We start from the raw sequence: 20,488 nt of genomic DNA on the forward strand, positions 1-20,488 counted from the left end.
GTGGTTCTCTGTCACAGTATCACAGTTGATGGATGGTGGTGGAGAAAGCGTTTCTGCAGCTCTTAATCCATAGCACTGAAAGCACAAATCAGGATGTTTGATTTTTTCTTTTTTCCAAACTCCCACGGTGTGAGTCCTGAAATGAGCTCGTACTACAGGGTGAAAAGTTTTCAGTTAAAAATATTTTTATATAATTATTCTCTTTTTTCTTCTTTTTTTCTTTTTTCTGCCCCAGTATGATTTTTTACTTCTGTCAGTGTAAACTGTCCAGATGATACTCTGTGCCCCAGCAGGTGCTTTACTCCTGTAGGATTACAAATGGAAAAGGGGCACCTGGGGCTGTGCCCCGGGCTCGGCTGTGTGCTTGAAACGCCACCCAAAAGAAGCTGGTTGCCTCCATGAATCTTCGTGCTTTCTGTCTCACAGGATGTCTTTGGGTAATTAGTGTGAGCCGTTATAAAAGCTAGGTTTACTCTTTCTTGGTGAATGCTGAATCCTAGAGTAGCATTTTGCAAGAGAGTTGGGCACCGTATTGCTTTATTTTGTGTGTTGGAGCTCTCTCTGGGACACAGAGCAGGTATACCCAATGCACAGCTCCGCACAGCCAGCAGTGCAGCCCAGCCCCGGCCCCACACAGTGCTCTGAACAGCAAAGAATGTGCAGCCATGCTTTCTCTTTGGATAAAGGAACTTGAAAACCGATTTCAATTTTCCAAAAAAATCATCACTTTATGTTGGTGACACCATTTTAATTGGTACAAATGCATTACCTGCCCGTTTCCAAATGGAATGCATAGAGTTCCAATCAGATATTCGACTCCAAAATCTAATCATGTCTCCTGACTGGACTTCTGTCAGACCTCTTTTAACAGACAGAAATATTCCTCACTTTGCAGTCAAGCCTAATTCACGTCGTCGCTTTTTGGCAGTAAGCACACTTGTGAACAATTGCAAAGAATGAAGCATGGGAAGAGTAAAATTTCATCAACAATCACAACAAACACATTAAGACCTCATGAAAAATTGCAACCATTGACATCAAACGAGGCATTGATGCATTATATATGCATCAATAATAAGGTCAAATATGCCACCAGTTTTACTGGTGCTCTTGAACATTTTTAGCGAGGACATAGACAGTGGGATTGAGTGTATCCTCAGCTGATGACACCAAGCTGAGGGGTGCAGTTGGCACAATAGAAGGCAGAGACGCTATCCAGAGGGACCTGGACACACGTGAAATAGAAGGCACGTGAGCATCTTGTGAGGTTTAACAAGGCCAAGTGCAAGGTGTTGCAATTGGGTTGAGGCAGTCGCAGATGCGGGTAGAGACTGGGAGGAGAACACATAGAGAGAAGCCCTGTGGAGAAGGACATAACGGGTCATAATGGCCAAAAAGCTGGAGATGAGCCAGCAGTGCGTGCCTGGAGCCCGGAAGGCCTGAGAAAGGTGTCCAGCAGGGCAGGGCGGTGATTGTCCCTCTCTACTGTGCCCTTGCGAGGCCCCATCTGAAGTACTGCGCCCAAGCCTGGGGTGCCAAGCACAGGAGAGATGTGGAGCGGTGGGAGGGGGTCCAGAGGACGGCCACAAAGACGAGACAAGGACTGGAGCACCTCACCTAAGAGGGCAGGTTTGAGGGAGTTGGGTTAACTTAGCTTTCAAAACAGAAGGCTTTGGGGAGACCTCGTTGCAGCCTTCTAGTACTTTTAAGGCTCCTGCCAAGCTGGAGGAGGACTGACTTTTTCTTGCGGTCTGATAGTAATAGGACAAGGGGGAATGGCATTAAACTAAAAGAGGATAGAGAGAGATGAGGTGTTAGAAAGAAACTGTTTACTCAGCAAGTGGCGAGGCACTTGCGAAGTTCCGCCCTGAGGGGTTCTGGATGCCCCACTGCTGGAGTCATTTGAGGCCAGGTTGGATGGGATCCTGGGCATCCTGATCTGGTGGTGCACGAACCTACTCACGGCAAGGGGGTTAGAACTGGATGATATTTAAGGGCCCCTCCAACCTAAGCCATTCTGCTGGGGAGAAGACAACCCTGTGGTTGAGGTCTGAACTCTGCCCACCCCAGGAAAAGACAAGAAGAGTGAAGCTGATGTGGATGAATGTGGGATTTATTGTCTTGGCTGATGTTGACCAAGTTGAACAAGCTGATGTAAATGAGCGTGGGATTTGTGGTCTTGGCTGATGTTGACCAAGTTGAGCAGGTGTCATTGGCACACGGCTGCTCCTGTGCAGACTGAGGGTCTGGCTGTGGGGATTGTGGTTCTGCAGATGGACCGGGGAGCAGCTTTGTGCTTTGTGCCCAGGCTGGCCGCCGCTGTTGGGACCGGCTGCCGCGGCGTGCTCGGGTCTGTGTGGGAAGTCGCAGCCCGACATCCCGCTGCGGAAGGGCTTCATGTGTGGGCCCTCCCCTGCTGCCTGGAGGGTCTTCTGTGTCCTGGCAGCGGGGAACCCCTCGAAGGCCTCGATGTCACTGGGGTGGCTGAGCAGAGCGTGCTGCTCTGTGCAGCTTGGCGTGGCTTTTGTCTGCTGCCACGGCTTCTTCTGGGCCGGCTCTGGGAACGTGAGGCCCGATCTTGAAGTGGGGAGCGGCTTCGTGCCCGGCCCGTCCCCTGCTGCCTGGGACTCCTTCCGGGCGCAGCCACTGGGGAATCGCTGGAGGGCCGCGATGCCCTCTGTTGGGTGGACCTGCGGGAGATGCTGTTGGTGCGTGGGGCTGTTGCACGGCCGCTTCCGCGGTGTCCTTGGCGCCGCAGAGATGCCTCCTGATCCTCAGGGAGGCGTGGGCGGATTGCCCTCTGCCGTCTCCCAGGCCCACTGGGCAGGTGGCTGTTCTCAGGCAGCTGGGATCTATGTGATGCTGCCTGGCTGCTGGGGCCGGAGCTGATGTTCTCCGGTCCCTGGGAGCCACAGGGAGGCTCCAGAGCCCCTTGGCTGGAAGTTCTGGGGCCGGTGTGCTCCATGTTGGTGCTGGGTCCGGCACGCTCCGTGTTGCTGCTGGAGGCTGTAAAGGAAAGCAGGAAGGTCATTGGGATGAAGCTGCAGGCTTGAGTCGGAACGGGCTGCCCTCCTTCCTGGGGCAGAGAGAGCCTGGCAGGGCCACCCTGAGCAGCACCCACTGCCAGGCGTTGCCCGGCCCCTGCCTAGGGAACCACAACTGTTTGCATCTTACCGGTGCCCATGCCAGCACAGCTGTCACACTCCCAGCTGTTAACTCTGTTGCTCAGGTAGGAGCATCGTCGGTGGGTCCCTTCTGCAGCACAGGAGCTGCAGAGGAGCAGCTGCCAGGGCCTGGGGAAGCAAACGGATTGTGGCTGTGAGGACAAAGTGAGCCAAGCCAGGCAGTGGCCGGCACATCTGCGGTGCTCAGCCCTGGTTCCCCATCGTGTGCTGAGGCTGAGATCCCCTGCAGAAGCCCGGAGGGCTGCCGAGGTAACTCACCCATCCGCCTCTTCCTGCTCCCTGCCTCCTGGGTAAAGGCACTTGCTGACATCGCAGCGCCCGTGCCTCTGTAGAAGCGATGGGTAGGTGTTATCATCCCACCAAGACGGTCTCCTACAGGAGAAGGGAGGGAATGTGATGAGCCCCCGGTTCCCTGCCATGTGTGATCCAGGGTATCCCTGTTCATCCAAGGCAACCCCATTTCCAGCTTCTCTGTGAAGCTGAGGCCTGTGCTGGTGAGACAGCAAAGGGCCAGGCCTGCAAGGACAGTCCCTGGGCAGGCCCAGCACTCGCGCCTTCCCATCTGCAGAGCTGATGGGGAGAAGGACACCAACCTGACTGGGATTTGGATCCCCAGAGTGGACATTTCTGCACGGAATTGCTCCGTGTCTTGACAAATGGGGCACTGGAAGCACATGGTGCCGGCATTCATGGCCTGCCCCTGCATGAGAAGCAAAAGCAGCGTGAGCGTGAGCGGGGCCTGGTGCTGCTGAGCACTGGCCGTGGCCACAGGGTGAGGGGAGGGCTCCTACCTGGACGCAGCTGCGGTGGAACCAGGTGTGCTTGCACACTGGGCACCTCAGGGTCTGGTAGGACGTGCTGTCCTCCAGGGGCTCCAGACAGATGATGCAGTCGGTGCCTTGGGATGGAGCTGCCTCCGCTGCCTGTCGCGGGCGGTGCTTGCAGCAGAAGGACCTGAGGGAAGATGCAAGGGATGGGCATGGTGAGAAGCACTGCGAGGAGGGCAGAGCAGCAGGCAGGAGCCCCAGGCCCCGGCTCTGGCAGGCTGCTGGGAGCTGTCGCTGCAGGTTCCTCCCTGGCTTGGCTGCTGTTGACAGCCCTTACCTGTGCTGCCCAAAGAACTGGGTGACACATTCGCCGTCCACGGCGCAGGGCAGGTGGAAGCTGCGTGCACAGCCTCTCTCTGCGCAGCTGATGGCGGCTCCTCTCTCGCCACAAACAAAGCATTGCTGAAAAGAACAGGGCAGCCCCGATCAGCAGCAGGCTCGGGGCCTCCACGACTGGCCCCACACCTCTGGGAAGGGCACAGGCTGAGGAAGCTGCTGGATCCCACTCTGCAGAGCCGCCTGGCAGAGAAGGCTCGTCTGCTATGGCAGGACTTTGCCCTGGAGCCCACTGGAAGGGCTGCCATTGCTTTCTTTGGGTGCAGACTAAGTTGGTGTGAGCCTCTCCTGGCACAAAGCTCACCGCTCCATTCAGGGCCTCACCTTCTGGTCCGCCTGCTTGATTCTGCATCTGATGGTACCAACGGGGAGGCCCAGAGTTTCCTCCCAGGGGTCGCTTTCTTCAAAGACTATGTTGGCAAAAAGCTGTGGGAGAGGAAAGAGCAGAGCAGGATCTCGTTAGGACAGAAAGGAAGGGAGCATCCCAGGCAGGGAGCTGGCAGGAGCCCTTGAGGGTTGGAACTCACCAAGCAGAACTCATGCACGCAAAGGTCACTCTCGGCAAAGGTGCGCCCGCAGATGTTCGGGTCGACATCCGCCCGGCGACACAGCATGCACACTGGAGAGGAGAGAGCAAAGGCGAGCAGCAGTGAGCACCTTGCGGGGCCAGGTGTCCCTGAGGGCGGTCCCCAGGGCCGTGCTCTTTGCTTGCCATGCTGGCCGAGGGGCAACGCTGGAGGAGGGGGCATTGCAGGCCCAACGGTGGCAGCGGGCAGCCACAGCCCAGGCTGGGCCCCTTGCCGAGGAGCAGAGGAGCGGTGCCCAGCGGCAGCTGGGGGGCCCCTGCCTGCCCCTTCCTTCCCTCTCAGCCGCTGGCAGACCCCCAGCACCCCTCTGCCTGGCGACGGGGCGCTGCGTGCAGGGATCCTTTGCTCTCACCTCGCTCCCTGGAGTCGGGGGCCTTCCGCTTCCTATTGGACATGTTGCGCATCGACAGTGAGCACTTGGAGAGTCCCTGCTCTCTCTGCACCTCACCAGGCCACACTGACGCACGCTCTGAGCCTGGCAGCCTTTGCTCTGCTCCCAACCCCACGGGTCACAATGGCCACTCCCCGCCACCACTGTGACATCACGGTTACCAAACCAGGACGGAATGCATCCCAGGCTCCCAAGCAAGATGGCGGCAGCCCTGGGCAACCTGTTCCAGTGCGTCCCCACCCTCAGAATCCACAATTGCCTCCCAACAGCCGATCTGTATCTCCCCTCTCTTTTCAATATTACGCATCACCTCCAGAAGAGCTGGTTCCCTCAGGCACACCTTTCCCCACGGTGGACCGCTTGCCTGGGTAACATACCAGATCTTCTTTGAAGGGATTCCTTTCCCTCTCGGCCCTTACAGAGAGTCACCTCCATAAGGTGAAGGCTTGTATCTCATTTCCAAGGGCTTTGTCAATGCCCCCTTCCCGTGAAAGGGACCCCAGATGCCTGCCTTTGCTGCCCACTAAGTCCAGGCTTGTGGCCCGCCCCATTCTCCCAGTGTCAGAGTGCTCCCCTGCATGACAGCTGAAGTCTTTTCACATACCTCTCAGCTCACTTGTGCTCAGGAGACAAATGGTTCTCATCTCCTTTATGAGTTCTGCCTCTTCCTCCTGCTGTTCTTGTCGTGGCCCGGCTTCATTCTCATCCTCTTCTTCTATCCCCGTCTTACAATGTATTTCCGTTCTTACTAAAGGAACTGATTTTCACAGCCTAATTTTGGTCTTTTTAATAAGGGCTACGGATACTGGCACAGTTGGGTTCTCTGGTTGAACTACATGGGCTGTCACAAAGTTGGGAGCTGGCGCAGGGCCTTTCTCATGCCTTGGAGCAGATGCGGGCCCCGTCGCAGTGGGCCAAACAATTATGAGATCCCCCGCTCGTGCGTTTCTTCTCCAGACTGAAGAGTCCTAGGTCTCTCAGCCTTTTCTCGTGAGGAAGATGCTCCAGGCCCCTCATCATCTCTGTGGTCGTCAGCCCGTTCTCAGTCTGTCTCACTGCCCACTCATCGGTGCCATGCCCTTTCAGATGACTGGTGCGAAGCTGGCTATCCCCCAGCGTCCAGGCAGCTCTCCTGTTCTCCAAGGCCTCTCAAAGATCATAGAGAGCAGTTCAGCAATTACCTCCACCAGCTCTCTCAGCACACGTGGGTGCAACCCAACGGGGCCCATGAATTTGTGAGCACTGATTTTGCCTGCACGCTCCCTGTTCAGATCCTCCTCAAGCAAGAGGAAGTTTTTAGTTCCCCAGACTCTCTCTCTTACCTCCAGGGCCTGCGAAACAGAAAGAAACAATGGGGTAATTATAACTCCCTCTGGAGCTTAGACACCTCCCCAGGCTTTGCCATCACATCTAGCACCTGACTGGAAAGCAGCAAAAAGGTTGTAGTTAGGCACAATGGCTGCAGAGCATAAACAGCTGTAGAAGAAATAGGTGTGGGCAGATGGATGTGGGATCCACCCTCCCAGGTGCTCTCCCACCAGGTTCTATTTGGACACCGATTTGCAGCACCTCAGCTCTGTGCCCAGGCTGGCCGCCGCTGTTGGGACCGGCTGCCGCGGCGTGCTCGGGTCTGTGTGGGAAGTCGCAACCTGACATCCCGCTGCGGAAGGGCTTCGTGTGTGAGCTCTCCCTTGCTGCCTGGACGGTCTTCTGTGCTCCGGCAGTGGGGAACCCTCGAGGGCCTCGATGTCACTGGGGTGGCTGAGCAGTCCTTAATTCCCCAGACTCTCTCTTACCGCCAGGGCCTGGGATTTTGGGGGTGCAATCTTAGTAGCAATGACGGACGCAAAGAAGGCATTCTGTGTCTCTGCCTTCTCTTCGTCCCCTGTTACCAGGGCACCCGCCTCATTCAGTGGCAGACCCACATTTGTTCTAGTCTTAGTTTTACTACCAACATTCTTACAAAAGCCTTTGTTGTTATCCTCGACCGCCTTTGCCGGATTTAATCCCAAGGGTGCTGTAGCCCTCCTCATTGCATCCTTGCAGGCCTTGACAACGCTCATATATTCTTTCCAAGTAGAAATGGAATGGCCCTTCTACCACGTGCTGTGTACGCTCCTCTTCCCTTTGAGTTTATCCATGAGCTCCTTGCTTATCCAGCAGTTCTCCTGCCACTTTTCCCCGGTTCCTTGCTCTCAGGAAGGGGTGCATCCATCTTGAGCTTGGAGGAAGCGGTGTTTAAGTGTCAAGCAGCTCTCTTGGGCCTACTTGCCTTCCAAAGCTCTAGTCCATGCAGGCCCTTGCAGAGGTCCAGTTTTGCTCTCCCGAAGTCCAGGGTTACAATCCTACTGTGGAGTTGGCAATGCCTTTTATGCCATATGATGGGCCCTTCCAATTGGCTCTGGAGCAGTTTCCAGATGGGGTGGAGTGTATCTGGTGTCATATACCATACCAGTATCTGGTGCGCATGCCATACCAGTCATGTTTCTCCCATTGCACGGTGGTTGTTGGTGGAACGGGGCGGGGGGTGGGGGGGAGTAGAACCGAGACCGCCTTAAGCAAGACCAAGACAACAAACTCCTGACTTCTCCATTGTGCTTATGCACAACATGTTTGTTCTGCACTTTTCACAAGAGCATGGCAGTACAGTTTTTGTTCTGAGGCATTCGGGAGATTGTTACCATTTTGTTTTGCACAGTTTGCACAGAAATTTTTGTGCATTTGGACTGTGTGCTGTATGTGCAACTGTATCTGATTTTCTCTTAGAATGACTTCTACTTTAAAAATCATTAGGAAATTTTACCTTTTGAGAAAGATTTTTTTTTGGTGATAGCTTCTAGAATTGTCCCGGGACTTGATGGTACACCAACTAGTTGATAGTCTCCAGGCTCATCCTAACCCTTCTCTTCCCCTCCTGATGAAAATAGGTTCGGTATCTTTCTGGTCAGCTGGTATGAACCCCGCTGCACATTCTCTCTTTAAGAAGGGAGTGTAAGAATCTCGAAACTCCTGACAGCTTGAAGACCCGAGGATGCTGTTCATCTCCACCTTCTGTTGCCTTGTTCTTTGTGCAAACATCACCCGAGCTCTTCTTTCACCCTTCTCCATCTCCAGCCCCTTGTTGCTTTTCAACACTTTTCACTGGGCTTGGGCACCGTTGCTCTCCATGTGAGCTTGTGGCAGAGCTGGTCAGTGAAATGATTTGGAAAAATGATCAAACACGTCCCAGTCTGCATGGGCTTCATGATGCATTTATGGATTATGGACATTTATAAAGGTAAAACCTATATGAATATGCAGCTGGTGAAAAGAAGTTATATTAAAGTCGGTGAAGGATCAGACGCTCTGTATGCATGTATATGCACACATTTATGTCTCACTCTCAATACTTTGTAGGCGTGTGAAGGAAGTGACATGTTTCTTTTTGGCTCAGACTGTGACAACGCCATACAGAACTGTAACACTGTGAATTCTTGCCCTCTTTCTGTCTGGTTCACAGATGGGCCTGTAGCTAACTGGAGACAGGAGACACAGCTGTAACAGCCTTGTGAAGGCATCAGAGCAAACACAGTACTGTCACACGCTTGTGAAAGGTGCAGAAGAAACACAGGTTGTACCAAGTACAGTGGAGAAGCCAGGAGTCGGTCGTCTGGCTGAAGGCGGTCTCGGGTCCCCCCCACAACCACGGCCCTCCACAACCACCATGCACAGGGAGCAGCATGGGGTTACGGCATACGCACGGTGTGTGGCACCGTGCAGCAGCTCCTGGCCCGACCGGAGCCAAAGAAGGACAAATTCGGGGACGTGGCACAGAACCATTCCCAATCCACATCCGGCAGAACAACCCCCTTCTCCAGATACGGGCCTGGCTACGTGCCAGCGATGTCACCACGCTTTTCTTCATCCTTCTGCCTTCCGGGTATCACCACCTTTAGTCGAACTTCTTGTGCGCTCAGTAATGACAAATGCCAACCACTCTGGCAGAGCTCAGGGGTAGACGAGCCTGAACGCAGTTTGAATGAACGCCTTCACTCGAGAAGAGCCAAGCCCCGCCCCGTTCCCCGAGGCTCACTCCGGTCCCATTGGCGGTACCCACGCTCCGCGCCGCTCTTTTCTCGGTCTCTGCTGCCACCGCGTGACCGGAGCGCGGAACTGCAGTCGGGACCGCCGCGGCGGCGGTTTTAGGGGCGTTTTAGGGGTTTTAGTCCGACGAACTCTGGGAGCACTCTGGGCGCTCTGGGCCCCCCCGGGGCCCGCACGGTCCCGCAGAGCACCACACAGCCGTCCCGGAGCTGCACGACGCGTCGCTCTGCTGTCTCCGCTCTGTACCGCCCGTCCCTGCGGTAATACGAAGAGATCCTCCAGGCACTAATGCCTTCGGAAACCCGGAAGTAGTGACTCTTTGCTCTGACTGCTCTGTGCCGCCAGCCCTCCAACTCTATGGTAATGGGTCCTCCTGGTGGAACTGCGCATGTGCTGAGAAGAGCGGAAGGGGCGTCTCGTTGCTTTAAGGGCGCTGCGCTGCCGGCCCGGCGGGCTGGTGGTGGTTGGAGCTGGCGGCGCTGCTCGGCGCGCGGGCTTGCAGCCGGTCAGCGGGGTTATAACAAACCGGAAGAAGAATATCGAGTCATCTGTATCTCTATATCTCATCTCATTTTCTGCTCCAAAACTGACCAAAGTGTCAAAATGGTTTCCAGCTCCAAGAGGGAAATGGTTGCAAGTTCCAAGAGGGGAGATGTAGGTTGGATATAGGGACAAAATCTTCTGCAGAGAGGTGGTGAGGCACTGGCACAGGTTGCACGGAGGTGCGGTGGGTGCTGCGTCCCTGGAGACCTGACCCAGCTGTGGTGTCCCTGTGCGCTGCAGGGGAATTGGTCCAGATGGCCCTCAGAGGTCCCTTCTAACTCTGAGGAGTTTGTGGTTCTCTGTCACAGTATCACAGTTGATGGATGGTGGTGGAGAAAGCGTTTCTGCAGCTCTTAATCCATAGCACTGAAAGCACAAATCAGGATGTTTGATTTTTTCTTTTTTCCAAACTCCCACGGTGTGAGTCCTGAAATGAGCTCGTACTACAGGGTGAAAAGTTTTCAGTTAAAAATATTTTTATATAATTATTCTCTTTTTTCTTCTTTTTTTCTTTTTTTCTGCCCCAGTATGATTTTTTACTTCTGTCAGTGTAAACTGTCCAGATGATACTCTGTGCCCCAGCAGGTGCTTTACTCCTGTAGGATTACAAATGGAAAAGGGGCACCTGGGGCTGTGCCCCGGGCTCGGCTGTGTGCTTGAAACGCCACCCAAAAGAAGCTGGTTGCCTCCATGAATCTTCGTGCTTTCTGTCTCACAGGATGTCTTTGGGTAATTAGTGTGAGCCGTTATAAAAGCTAGGTTTACTCTTTCTTGGTGAATGCTGAATCCTAGAGTAGCATTTTGCAAGAGAGTTGGGCACCGTATTGCTTTATTTTGTGTGTTGGAGCTCTCTCTGGGACACAGAGCAGGTATACCCAATGCACAGCTCTGCACAGCCAGCAGTGCAGCCCAGCCCCGGCCCCACACAGTGCTCTGAACAGCAAAGAATGTGCAGCCATGCTTTCTCTTTGGATAAAGGAACTTGAAAACCGATTTCAATTTTCCAAAAAAATCATCACTTTATGTTGGTGACACCATTTTAATTGGTACAAATGCATTACCTGCCCGTTTCCAAATGGAATGCATAGAGTTCCAATCAGATATTCGACTCCAAAATCTAATCATGTCTCCTGACTGGACTTCTGTCAGACCTCTTTTAACAGACAGAAATATTCCTCACTTTGCAGTCAAGCCTAATTCACGTCGTCGCTTTTTGGCAGTAAGCACACTTGTGAACAATTGCAAAGAATGAAGCATGGGAAGAGTAAAATTTCATCAACAATCACAACAAACACATTAAGACCTCATGAAAAATTGCAACCATTGACATCAAACGAGGCATTGATGCATTATATATGCATCAATAATAAGGTCAAATATGCCACCAGTTTTACTGGTGCTCTTGAACATTTTTAGCGAGGACATAGACAGTGGGATTGAGTGTATCCTCAGCTGATGACACCAAGCTGAGGGGTGCAGTTGGCACAATAGAAGGCAGAGACGCTATCCAGAGGGACCTGGACACACGTGAAATAGAAGGCACGTGAGCATCTTGTGAGGTTTAACAAGGCCAAGTGCAAGGTGTTGCAATTGGGTTGAGGCAGTCGCAGATGCGGGTAGAGACTGGGAGGAGAACACATAGAGAGAAGCCCTGTGGAGAAGGACATAACGGGTCATAATGGCCAAAAAGCTGGAGATGAGCCAGCAGTGCGTGCCTGGAGCCCGGAAGGCCTGAGAAAGGTGTCCAGCAGGGCAGGGCGGTGATTGTCCCTCTCTACTGTGCCCTTGCGAGGCCCCATCTGAAGTACTGCGCCCAAGCCTGGGGTGCCAAGCACAGGAGAGATGTGGAGCGGTGGGAGGGGGTCCAGAGGACGGCCACAAAGACGAGACAAGGACTGGAGCACCTCACCTAAGAGGGCAGGTTTGAGGGAGTTGGGTTAACTTAGCTTTCAAAACAGAAGGCTTTGGGGAGACCTCGTTGCAGCCTTCTAGTACTTTTAAGGCTCCTGCCAAGCTGGAGGAGGACTGACTTTTTCTTGCGGTCTGATAGTAATAGGACAAGGGGGAATGGCATTAAACTAAAAGAGGATAGAGAGAGATGAGGTGTTAGAAAGAAACTGTTTACTCAGCAAGTGGCGAGGCACTTGCGAAGTTCCGCCCTGAGGGGTTCTGGATGCCCCACTGCTGGAGTCATTTGAGGCCAGGTTGGATGGGATCCTGGGCATCCTGATCTGGTGGTGCACGAACCTACTCACGGCAAGGGGGTTAGAACTGGATGATATTTAAGGGCCCCTCCAACCTAAGCCATTCTGCTGGGGAGAAGACAACCCTGTGGTTGAGGTCTGAACTCTGCCCACCCCAGGAAAAGACAAGAAGAGTGAAGCTGATGTGGATGAATGTGGGATTTATTGTCTTGGCTGATGTTGACCAAGTTGAGCAAGCTGATGTAAATGAGCGTGGGATTTGTGGTCTTGGCTGATGTTGACCAAGTTGAGCAGGTGTCATTGGCACACGGCTGCTCCTGTGCAGACTGAGGGTCTGGCTGTGGGGATTGTGGTTCTGCAGATGGACCGGGGAGCAGCTTTGTGCTTTGTGCCCAGGCTGGCCGCCGCTGTTGGGACCGGCTGCCGCGGCGTGCTCGGGTCTGTGTGGGAAGTCGCAGCCCGACATCCCGCTGCGGAAGGGCTTCATGTGTGGGCCCTCCCCTGCTGCCTGGAGGGTCTTCTGTGTCCTGGCAGCGGGGAACCCCTCGAAGGCCTCGATGTCACTGGGGTGGCTGAGCAGAGCGTGCTGCTCTGTGCAGCTTGGCGTGGCTTTTGTCTGCTGCCACGGCTTCTTCTGGGCCGGCTCTGGGAACGTGAGGCCCGATCTTGAAGTGGGGAGCGGCTTCGTGCCCGGCCCGTCCCCTGCTGCCTGGGACTCCTTCCGGGCGCAGCCACTGGGGAATCGCTGGAGGGCCGCGATGCCCTCTGTTGGGTGGACCTGCGGGAGATGCTGTTGGTGCGTGGGGCTGTTGCACGGCCGCTTCCGCGGTGTCCTTGGCGCCGCAGAGATGCCTCCTGATCCTCAGGGAGGCGTGGGCGGATTGCCCTCTGCCGTCTCCCAGGCCCACTGGGCAGGTGGCTGTTCTCAGGCAGCTGGGATCTATGTGATGCTGCCTGGCTGCTGGGGCCGGAGCTGATGTTCTCCGGTCCCTGGGAGCCACAGGGAGGCTCCAGAGCCCCTTGGCTGGAAGTTCTGGGGCCGGTGTGCTCCATGTTGGTGCTGGGTCCGGCACGCTCCGTGTTGCTGCTGGAGGCTGTAAAGGAAAGCAGGAAGGTCATTGGGATGAAGCTGCAGGCTTGAGTCGGAACGGGCTGCCCTCCTTCCTGGGGCAGAGAGAGCCTGGCAGGGCCACCCTGAGCAGCACCCACTGCCAGGCGTTGCCCGGCCCCTGCCTAGGGAACCACAACTGTTTGCATCTTACCGGTGCCCATGCCAGCACAGCTGTCACACTCCCAGCTGTTAACTCTGTTGCTCAGGTAGGAGCATCGTCGGTGGGTCCCTTCTGCAGCACAGGAGCTGCAGAGGAGCAGCTGCCAGGGCCTGGGGAAGCAAACGGATTGTGGCTGTGAGGACAAAGTGAGCCAAGCCAGGCAGTGGCCGGCACATCTGCGGTGCTCAGCCCTGGTTCCCCATCGTGTGCTGAGGCTGAGATCCCCTGCAGAAGCCCGGAGGGCTGCCGAGGTAACTCACCCATCCGCCTCTTCCTGCTCCCTGCCTCCTGGGTAAAGGCACTTGCTGACATCGCAGCGCCCGTGCCTCTGTAGAAGCGATGGGTAGGTGTTATCATCCCACCAAGACGGTCTCCTACAGGAGAAGGGAGGGAATGTGATGAGCCCCCGGTTCCCTGCCATGTGTGATCCAGGGTATCCCTGTTCATCCAAGGCAACCCCATTTCCAGCTTCTCTGTGAAGCTGAGGCCTGTGCTGGTGAGACAGCAAAGGGCCAGGCCTGCAAGGACAGTCCCTGGGCAGGCCCAGCACTCGCGCCTTCCCATCTGCAGAGCTGATGGGGAGAAGGACACCAACCTGACTGGGATTTGGATCCCCAGAGTGGACATTTCTGCACGGAATTGCTCCGTGTCTTGACAAATGGGGCACTGGAAGCACATGGTGCCGGCATTCATGGCCTGCCCCTGCATGAGAAGCAAAAGCAGCGTGAGCGTGAGCGGGGCCTGGTGCTGCTGAGCACTGGCCGTGGCCACAGGGTGAGGGAAGGGCTCCTACCTGGACGCAGCTGCGGTGGAACCAGGTGTGCTTGCACACTGGGCACCTCAGGGTCTGGTAGGACGTGCTGTCCTCCAGGGGCTCCAGACAGATGATGCAGTCGGTGCCTTGGGATGGAGCTGCCTCCGCTGCCTGTCGCGGGCGGTGCTTGCAGCAGAAGGACCTGAGGGAAGATGCAAGGGATGGGCATGGTGAGAAGCACTGCGAGGAGGGCAGAGCAGCAGGCAGGAGCCCCAGGCCCCGGCTCTGGCAGGCTGCTGGGAGCTGTCGCTGCAGGTTCCTCCCTGGCTTGGCTGCTGTTGACAGCCCTTACCTGTGCTGCCCAAAGAACTGGGTGACACATTCGCCGTCCACGGCGCAGGGCAGGTGGAAGCTGCGTGCACAGCCTCTCTCTGCGCAGCTGATGGCGGCTCCTCTCTCGCCACAAACAAAGCATTGCTGAAAAGAACAGGGCAGCCCCGATCAGCAGCAGGCTCGGGGCCTCCACGACTGGCCCCACACCTCTGGGAAGGGCACAGGCTGAGGAAGCTGCTGGATCCCACTCTGCAGAGCCGCCTGGCAGAGAAGGCTCGTCTGCTATGGCAGGACTTTGCCCTGGAGCCCACTGGAAGGGCTGCCATTGCTTTCTTTGGGTGCAGACTAAGTTGGTGTGAGCCTCTCCTGGCACAAAGCTCACCGCTCCATTCAGGGCCTCACCTTCTGGTCCGCCTGCTTGATTCTGCATCTGATGGTACCAACGGGGAGGCCCAGAGTTTCCTCCCAGGGGTCGCTTTCTTCAAAGACTATGTTGGCAAAAAGCTGTGGGAGAGGAAAGAGCAGAGCAGGATCTCGTTAGGACAGAAAGGAAGGGAGCATCCCAGGCAGGGAGCTGGCAGGAGCCCTTGAGGGTTGGAACTCACCAAGCAGAACTCATGCACGCAAAGGTCACTCTCGGCAAAGGTGCGCCCGCAGATGTTCGGGTCGACATCCGCCCGGCGACACAGCATGCACACTGGAGAGGAGAGAGCAAAGGCGAGCAGCAGTGAGCACCTTGCGGGGCCAGGTGTCCCTGAGGGCGGTCCCCAGGGCCGTGCTCTTTGCTTGCCATGCTGGCCGAGGGGCAACGCTGGAGGAGGGGGCATTGCAGGCCCAACGGTGGCAGCGGGCAGCCACAGCCCAGGCTGGGCCCCTTGCCGAGGAGCAGAGGAGCGGTGCCCAGCGGCAGCTGGGGGGCCCCTGCCTGCCCCTTCCTTCCCTCTCAGCCGCTGGCAGACCCCCAGCACCCCTCTGCCTGGCGACGGGGCGCTGCGTGCAGGGATCCTTTGCTCTCACCTCGCTCCCTGGAGTCGGGGGCCTTCCGCTTCCTATTGGACATGTTGCGCATCGACAGTGAGCACTTGGAGAGTCCCTGCTCTCTCTGCACCTCACCAGGCCACACTGACGCACGCTCTGAGCCTGGCAGCCTTTGCTCTGCTCCCAACCCCACGGGTCACAATGGCCACTCCCCGCCACCACTGTGACATCACGGTTACCAAACCAGGACGGAATGCATCCCAGGCTCCCAAGCAAGATGGCGGCAGCCCTGGGCAACCTGTTCCAGTGCGTCCCCACCCTCAGAATCCACAATTGCCTCCCAACAGCCGATCTGTATCTCCCCTCTCTTTTCAATATTACGCATCACCTCCAGAAGAGCTGGTTCCCTCAGGCACACCTTTCCCCACGGTGGACCGCTTGCCTGGGTAACATACCAGATCTTCTTTGAAGGGATTCCTTTCCCTCTCGGCCCTTACAGAGAGTCACCTCCATAAGGTGAAGGCTTGTATCTCATTTCCAAGGGCTTTGTCAATGCCCCCTTCCCGTGAAAGGGACCCCAGATGCCTGCCTTTGCTGCCCACTAAGTCCAGGCTTGTGGCCCGCCCCATTCTCCCAGTGTCAGAGTGCTCCCCTGCATGACAGCTGAAGTCTTTTCACATACCTCTCAGCTCACTTGTGCTCAGGAGACAAATGGTTCTCATCTCCTTTATGAGTTCTGCCTCTTCCTCCTGCTGTTCTTGTCGTGGCCCGGCTTCATTCTCATCCTCTTCTTCTATCCCCGTCTTACAATGTATTTCCGTTCTTACTAAAGGAACTGATTTTCACAGCCTAATTTTGGTCTTTTTAATAAGGGCTACGGATACTGGCACAGTTGGGTTCTCTGGTTGAACTACATGGGCTGTCACAAAGTCGGGAGCTGGCGCAGGGCCTTTCTCATGCCTTGGAGCAGATGCGGGCCCCGTCGCAGTGGGCCAAACAATTATGAGATCCCCCGCTCGTGCGTTTCTTCTCCAGACTGAAGAGTCCTAGGTCTCTCAGCCTTTTCTCGTGAGGAAGATGCTCCAGGCCCCTCATCATCTCTGTGGTCGTCAGCCCGTTCTCAGTCTGTCTCACTGCCCACTCATCGGTGCCATGCCCTTTCAGATGACTGGTGCGAAGCTGGCTATCCCCCAGCGTCCAGGCAGCTCTCCTGTTCTCCAAGGCCTCTCAAAGATCATAGAGAGCAGTTCAGCAATTACCTCCACCAGCTCTCTCAGCACACGTGGGTGCAACCCAACGGGGCCCATGAATTTGTGAGCACTGATTTTGCCTGCACGCTCCCTGTTCAGATCCTCCTCAAGCAAGAGGAAGTTTTTAGTTCCCCAGACTCTCTCTCTTACCTCCAGGGCCTGCGAAACAGAAAGAAACAATGGGGTAATTATAACTCCCTCTGGAGCTTAGACACCTCCCCAGGCTTTGCCATCACATCTAGCACCTGACTGGAAAGCAGCAAAAAGGTTGTAGTTAGGCACAATGGCTGCAGAGCATAAACAGCTGTAGAAGAAATAGGTGTGGGCAGATGGATGTGGGATCCACCCTCCCAGGTGCTCTCCCACCAGGTTCTATTTGGACACCGATTTGCAGCACCTCAGCTCTGTGCCCAGGCTGGCCGCCGCTGTTGGGACCGGCTGCCGCGGCGTGCTCGGGTCTGTGTGGGAAGTCGCAACCTGACATCCCGCTGCGGAAGGGCTTCATGTGTGAGCTCTCCCTTGCTGCCTGGACGGTCTTCTGTGCTCCGGCAGTGGGGAACCCTCGAGGGCCTCGATGTCACTGGGGTGGCTGAGCAGTCCTTAATTCCCCAGACTCTCTCTTACCGCCAGGGCCTGGGATTTTGGGGGTGCAATCTTAGTAGCAATGACGGACGCAAAGAAGGCATTCTGTGTCTCTGCCTTCTCTTCGTCCCCTGTTACCAGGGCACCCGCCTCATTCAGTGGCAGACCCACATTTGTTCTAGTCTTAGTTTTACTACCAACATTCTTACAAAAGCCTTTGTTGTTATCCTCGACCGCCTTTGCCGGATTTAATCCCAAGGGTGCTGTAGCCCTCCTCATTGCATCCTTGCAGGCCTTGACAACGCTCATATATTCTTTCCAAGTAGAAATGGAATGGCCCTTCTACCACGTGCTGTGTACGCTCCTCTTCCCTTTGAGTTTATCCATGAGCTCCTTGCTTATCCAGCAGTTCTCCTGCCACTTTTCCCCGGTTCCTTGCTCTCAGGAAGGGGTGCATCCATCTTGAGCTTGGAGGAAGCGGTGTTTAAGTGTCAAGCAGCTCTCTTGGGCCTACTTGCCTTCCAAAGCTCTAGTCCATGCAGGCCCTTGCAGAGGTCCAATTTTGCTCTCCCGAAGTCCAGGGTTACAATCCTACTGTGGAGTTGGCAATGCCTTTTATGCCATATGATGGGCCCTTCCAATTGGCTCTGGAGCAGTTTCCAGATGGGGTGGAGTGTATCTGGTGTCATATACCATACCAGTATCTGGTGCGCATGCCATACCAGTCATGTTTCTCCCATTGCACGGTGGTTGTTGGTGGAACGGGGCGGGGGGTGGGGGGGAGTAGAACCGAGACCGCCTTAAGCAAGACCAAGACAACAAACTCCTGACTTCTCCATTGTGCTTATGCACAACATGTTTGTTCTGCACTTTTCACAAGAGCATGGCAGTACAGTTTTTGTTCTGAGGCATTCGGGAGATTGTTACCATTTTGTTTTGCACAGTTTGCACAGAAATTTTTGTGCATTTGGACTGTGTGCTGTATGTGCAACTGTATCTGATTTTCTCTTAGAATGACTTCTACTTTAAAAATCATTAGGAAATTTTACCTTTTGAGAAAGATTTTTTTTTGGTGATAGCTTCTAGAATTGTCCCGGGACTTGATGGTACACCAACTAGTTGATAGTCTCCAGGCTCATCCTAACCCTTCTCTTCCCCTCCTGATGAAAATAGGTTCGGTATCTTTCTGGTCAGCTGGTATGAACCCCGCTGCACATTCTCTCTTTAAGAAGGGAGTGTAAGAATCTCGAAACTCCTGACAGCTTGAAGACCCGAGGATGCTGTTCATCTCCACCTTCTGTTGCCTTGTTCTTTGTGCAAACATCACCCGAGCTCTTCTTTCACCCTTCTCCATCTCCAGCCCCTTGTTGCTTTTCAACACTTTTCACTGGGCTTGGGCACCGTTGCTCTCCATGTGAGCTTGTGGCAGAGCTGGTCAGTGAAATGATTTGGAAAAATGATCAAACACGTCCCAGTCTGCATGGGCTTCATGATGCATTTATGGATTATGGACATTTATAAAGGTAAAACCTATATGAATATGCAGCTGGTGAAAAGAAGTTATATTAAAGTCGGTGAAGGATCAGACGCTCTGTATGCATGTATATGCACACATTTATGTCTCACTCTCAATACTTTGTAGGCGTGTGAAGGAAGTGACATGTTTCTTTTTGGCTCAGACTGTGACAACGCCATACAGAACTGTAACACTGTGAATTCTTGCCCTCTTTCTGTCTGGTTCACAGATGGGCCTGTAGCTAACTGGAGACAGGAGACACAGCTGTAACAGCCTTGTGAAGGCATCAGAGCAAACACAGTACTGTCACACGCTTGTGAAAGGTGCAGAAGAAACACAGGTTGTACCAAGTACAGTGGAGAAGCCAGGAGTCGGTCGTCTGGCTGAAGGCGGTCTCGGGTCCCCCCCACAACCACGGCCCTCCACAACCACCATGCACAGGGAGCAGCATGGGGTTACGGCATACGCACGGTGTGTGGCACCGTGCAGCAGCTCCTGGCCCGACCGGAGCCAAAGAAGGACAAATTCGGGGACGTGGCACAGAACCATTCCCAATCCACATCCGGCAGAACAACCCCCTTCTCCAGATACGGGCCTGGCTACGTGCCAGCGATGTCACCACGCTTTTCTTCATCCTTCTGCCTTCCGGGTATCACCACCTTTAGTCGAACTTCTTGTGCGCTCAGTAATGACAAATGCCAACCACTCTGGCAGAGCTCAGGGGTAGACGAGCCTGAACGCAGTTTGAATGAACGCCTTCACTCGAGAAGAGCCAAGCCCCGCCCCGTTCCCCGAGGCTCACTCCGGTCCCATTGGCGGTACCCACGCTCCGCGCCGCTCTTTTCTCGGTCTCTGCTGCCACCGCGTGACCGGAGCGCGGAACTGCAGTCGGGACCGCCGCGGCGGCGGTTTTAGGGGCGTTTTAGGGGTTTTAGTCCGACGAACTCTGGGAGCACTCTGGGCGCTCTGGGCCCCCCCGGGGCCCGCACGGTCCCGCAGAGCACCACACAGCCGTCCCGGAGCTGCACGACGCGTCGCTCTGCTGTCTCCGCTCTGTACCGCCCGTCCCTGCGGTAATACGAAGAGATCCTCCAGGCACTAATGCCTTCGGAAACCCGGAAGTAGTGACTCTTTGCTCTGACTGCTCTGTGCCGCCAGCCCTCCAACTCTATGGTAATGGGTCCTCCTGGTGGAACTGCGCATGTGCTGAGAAGAGCGGAAGGGGCGTCTCGTTGCTTTAAGGGCGCTGCGCTGCCGGCCCGGCGGGCTGGTGGTGGTTGGAGCTGGCGGCGCTGCTCGGCGCGCGGGCTTGCAGCCGGTCAGCGGGGTTATAACAAACCGGAAGAAGAATATCGAGTCATCTGTATCTCTATATCTCATCTCATTTTCTGCTCCAAAACTGACCAAAGTGTCAAAATGGTTTCCAGCTCCAAGAGGGAAATGGTTGCAAGTTCCAAGAGGGGAGATGTAGGTTGGATATAGGGACAAAATCTTCTGCAGAGAGGTGGTGAGGCACTGGCACAGGTTGCACGGAGGTGCGGTGGGTGCTGCGTCCCTGGAGACCTGACCCAGCTGTGGTGTCCCTGTGCGCTGCAGGGGAATTGGTCCAGATGGCCCTCAGAGGTCCCTTCTAACTCTGAGGAGTTTG

At 55.2% G+C, this 20,488-nt stretch overlaps 2 protein-coding genes across 10 annotated transcripts; both read right to left on the reverse strand.

Annotated features, from left to right (window-relative positions):
• Positions 1 to 4: 4 nt before the first annotated feature.
• LOC149914430 (E3 ubiquitin-protein ligase PHF7-like) lies at positions 5 to 10,224 on the reverse strand. 6 transcript variants are annotated; one of them, XM_090126574.1, is made up of 9 exons: positions 5,288 to 10,224; positions 4,876 to 4,967; positions 4,673 to 4,774; positions 4,290 to 4,414; positions 3,977 to 4,139; positions 3,779 to 3,885; positions 3,444 to 3,557; positions 3,175 to 3,293; positions 5 to 3,006 (listed from the first exon to the last, which is right to left on the reverse strand). In XM_090126574.1, the coding sequence occupies exons 1-9, from the start codon at positions 5,337 to 5,339 to the stop codon at positions 2,396 to 2,398; spliced, it is 1,485 nt and encodes a 494-aa protein (XP_089982700.1). In that variant the 5' UTR covers positions 5,340 to 10,224; the 3' UTR covers positions 5 to 2,395. The 6 variants fall into 6 exon arrangements, with proteins under 6 accessions (XP_089982700.1, XP_089982699.1, XP_089982697.1 ...); XM_090126573.1 differs by having other exon boundaries at positions 4,876 to 10,224; XM_090126571.1 differs by having other exon boundaries at positions 3,444 to 4,139; positions 5,931 to 10,224.
• Positions 10,225 to 10,247: 23 nt separating this feature from the next.
• Positions 10,248 to 20,468, reverse strand: LOC149914431 (E3 ubiquitin-protein ligase PHF7-like). Of its 4 annotated transcripts, none has more exons than XM_090126615.1 (9): positions 16,175 to 20,468; positions 15,120 to 15,211; positions 14,917 to 15,018; positions 14,534 to 14,658; positions 14,221 to 14,383; positions 14,023 to 14,129; positions 13,688 to 13,801; positions 13,419 to 13,537; positions 10,248 to 13,250 (listed from the first exon to the last, which is right to left on the reverse strand). In XM_090126615.1, the coding sequence occupies exons 1-9, from the start codon at positions 16,212 to 16,214 to the stop codon at positions 12,640 to 12,642; spliced, it is 1,473 nt and encodes a 490-aa protein (XP_089982741.1). In that variant the 5' UTR covers positions 16,215 to 20,468; the 3' UTR covers positions 10,248 to 12,639. The 4 variants fall into 4 exon arrangements, with proteins under 4 accessions (XP_089982741.1, XP_089982740.1, XP_089982738.1 ...); XM_090126614.1 differs by having other exon boundaries at positions 15,532 to 20,468; XM_090126612.1 differs by having other exon boundaries at positions 15,120 to 20,468.
• Positions 20,469 to 20,488: the final 20 nt, after the last annotated feature.

The sequence above is a fragment of the Phasianus colchicus genome, chromosome 29 (assembly GCF_987193195.1).
Source record: "Phasianus colchicus chromosome 29, bPhaCol1.hap1.1, whole genome shotgun sequence".
NCBI lineage: Eukaryota > Metazoa > Chordata > Aves > Galliformes > Phasianidae > Phasianus > Phasianus colchicus.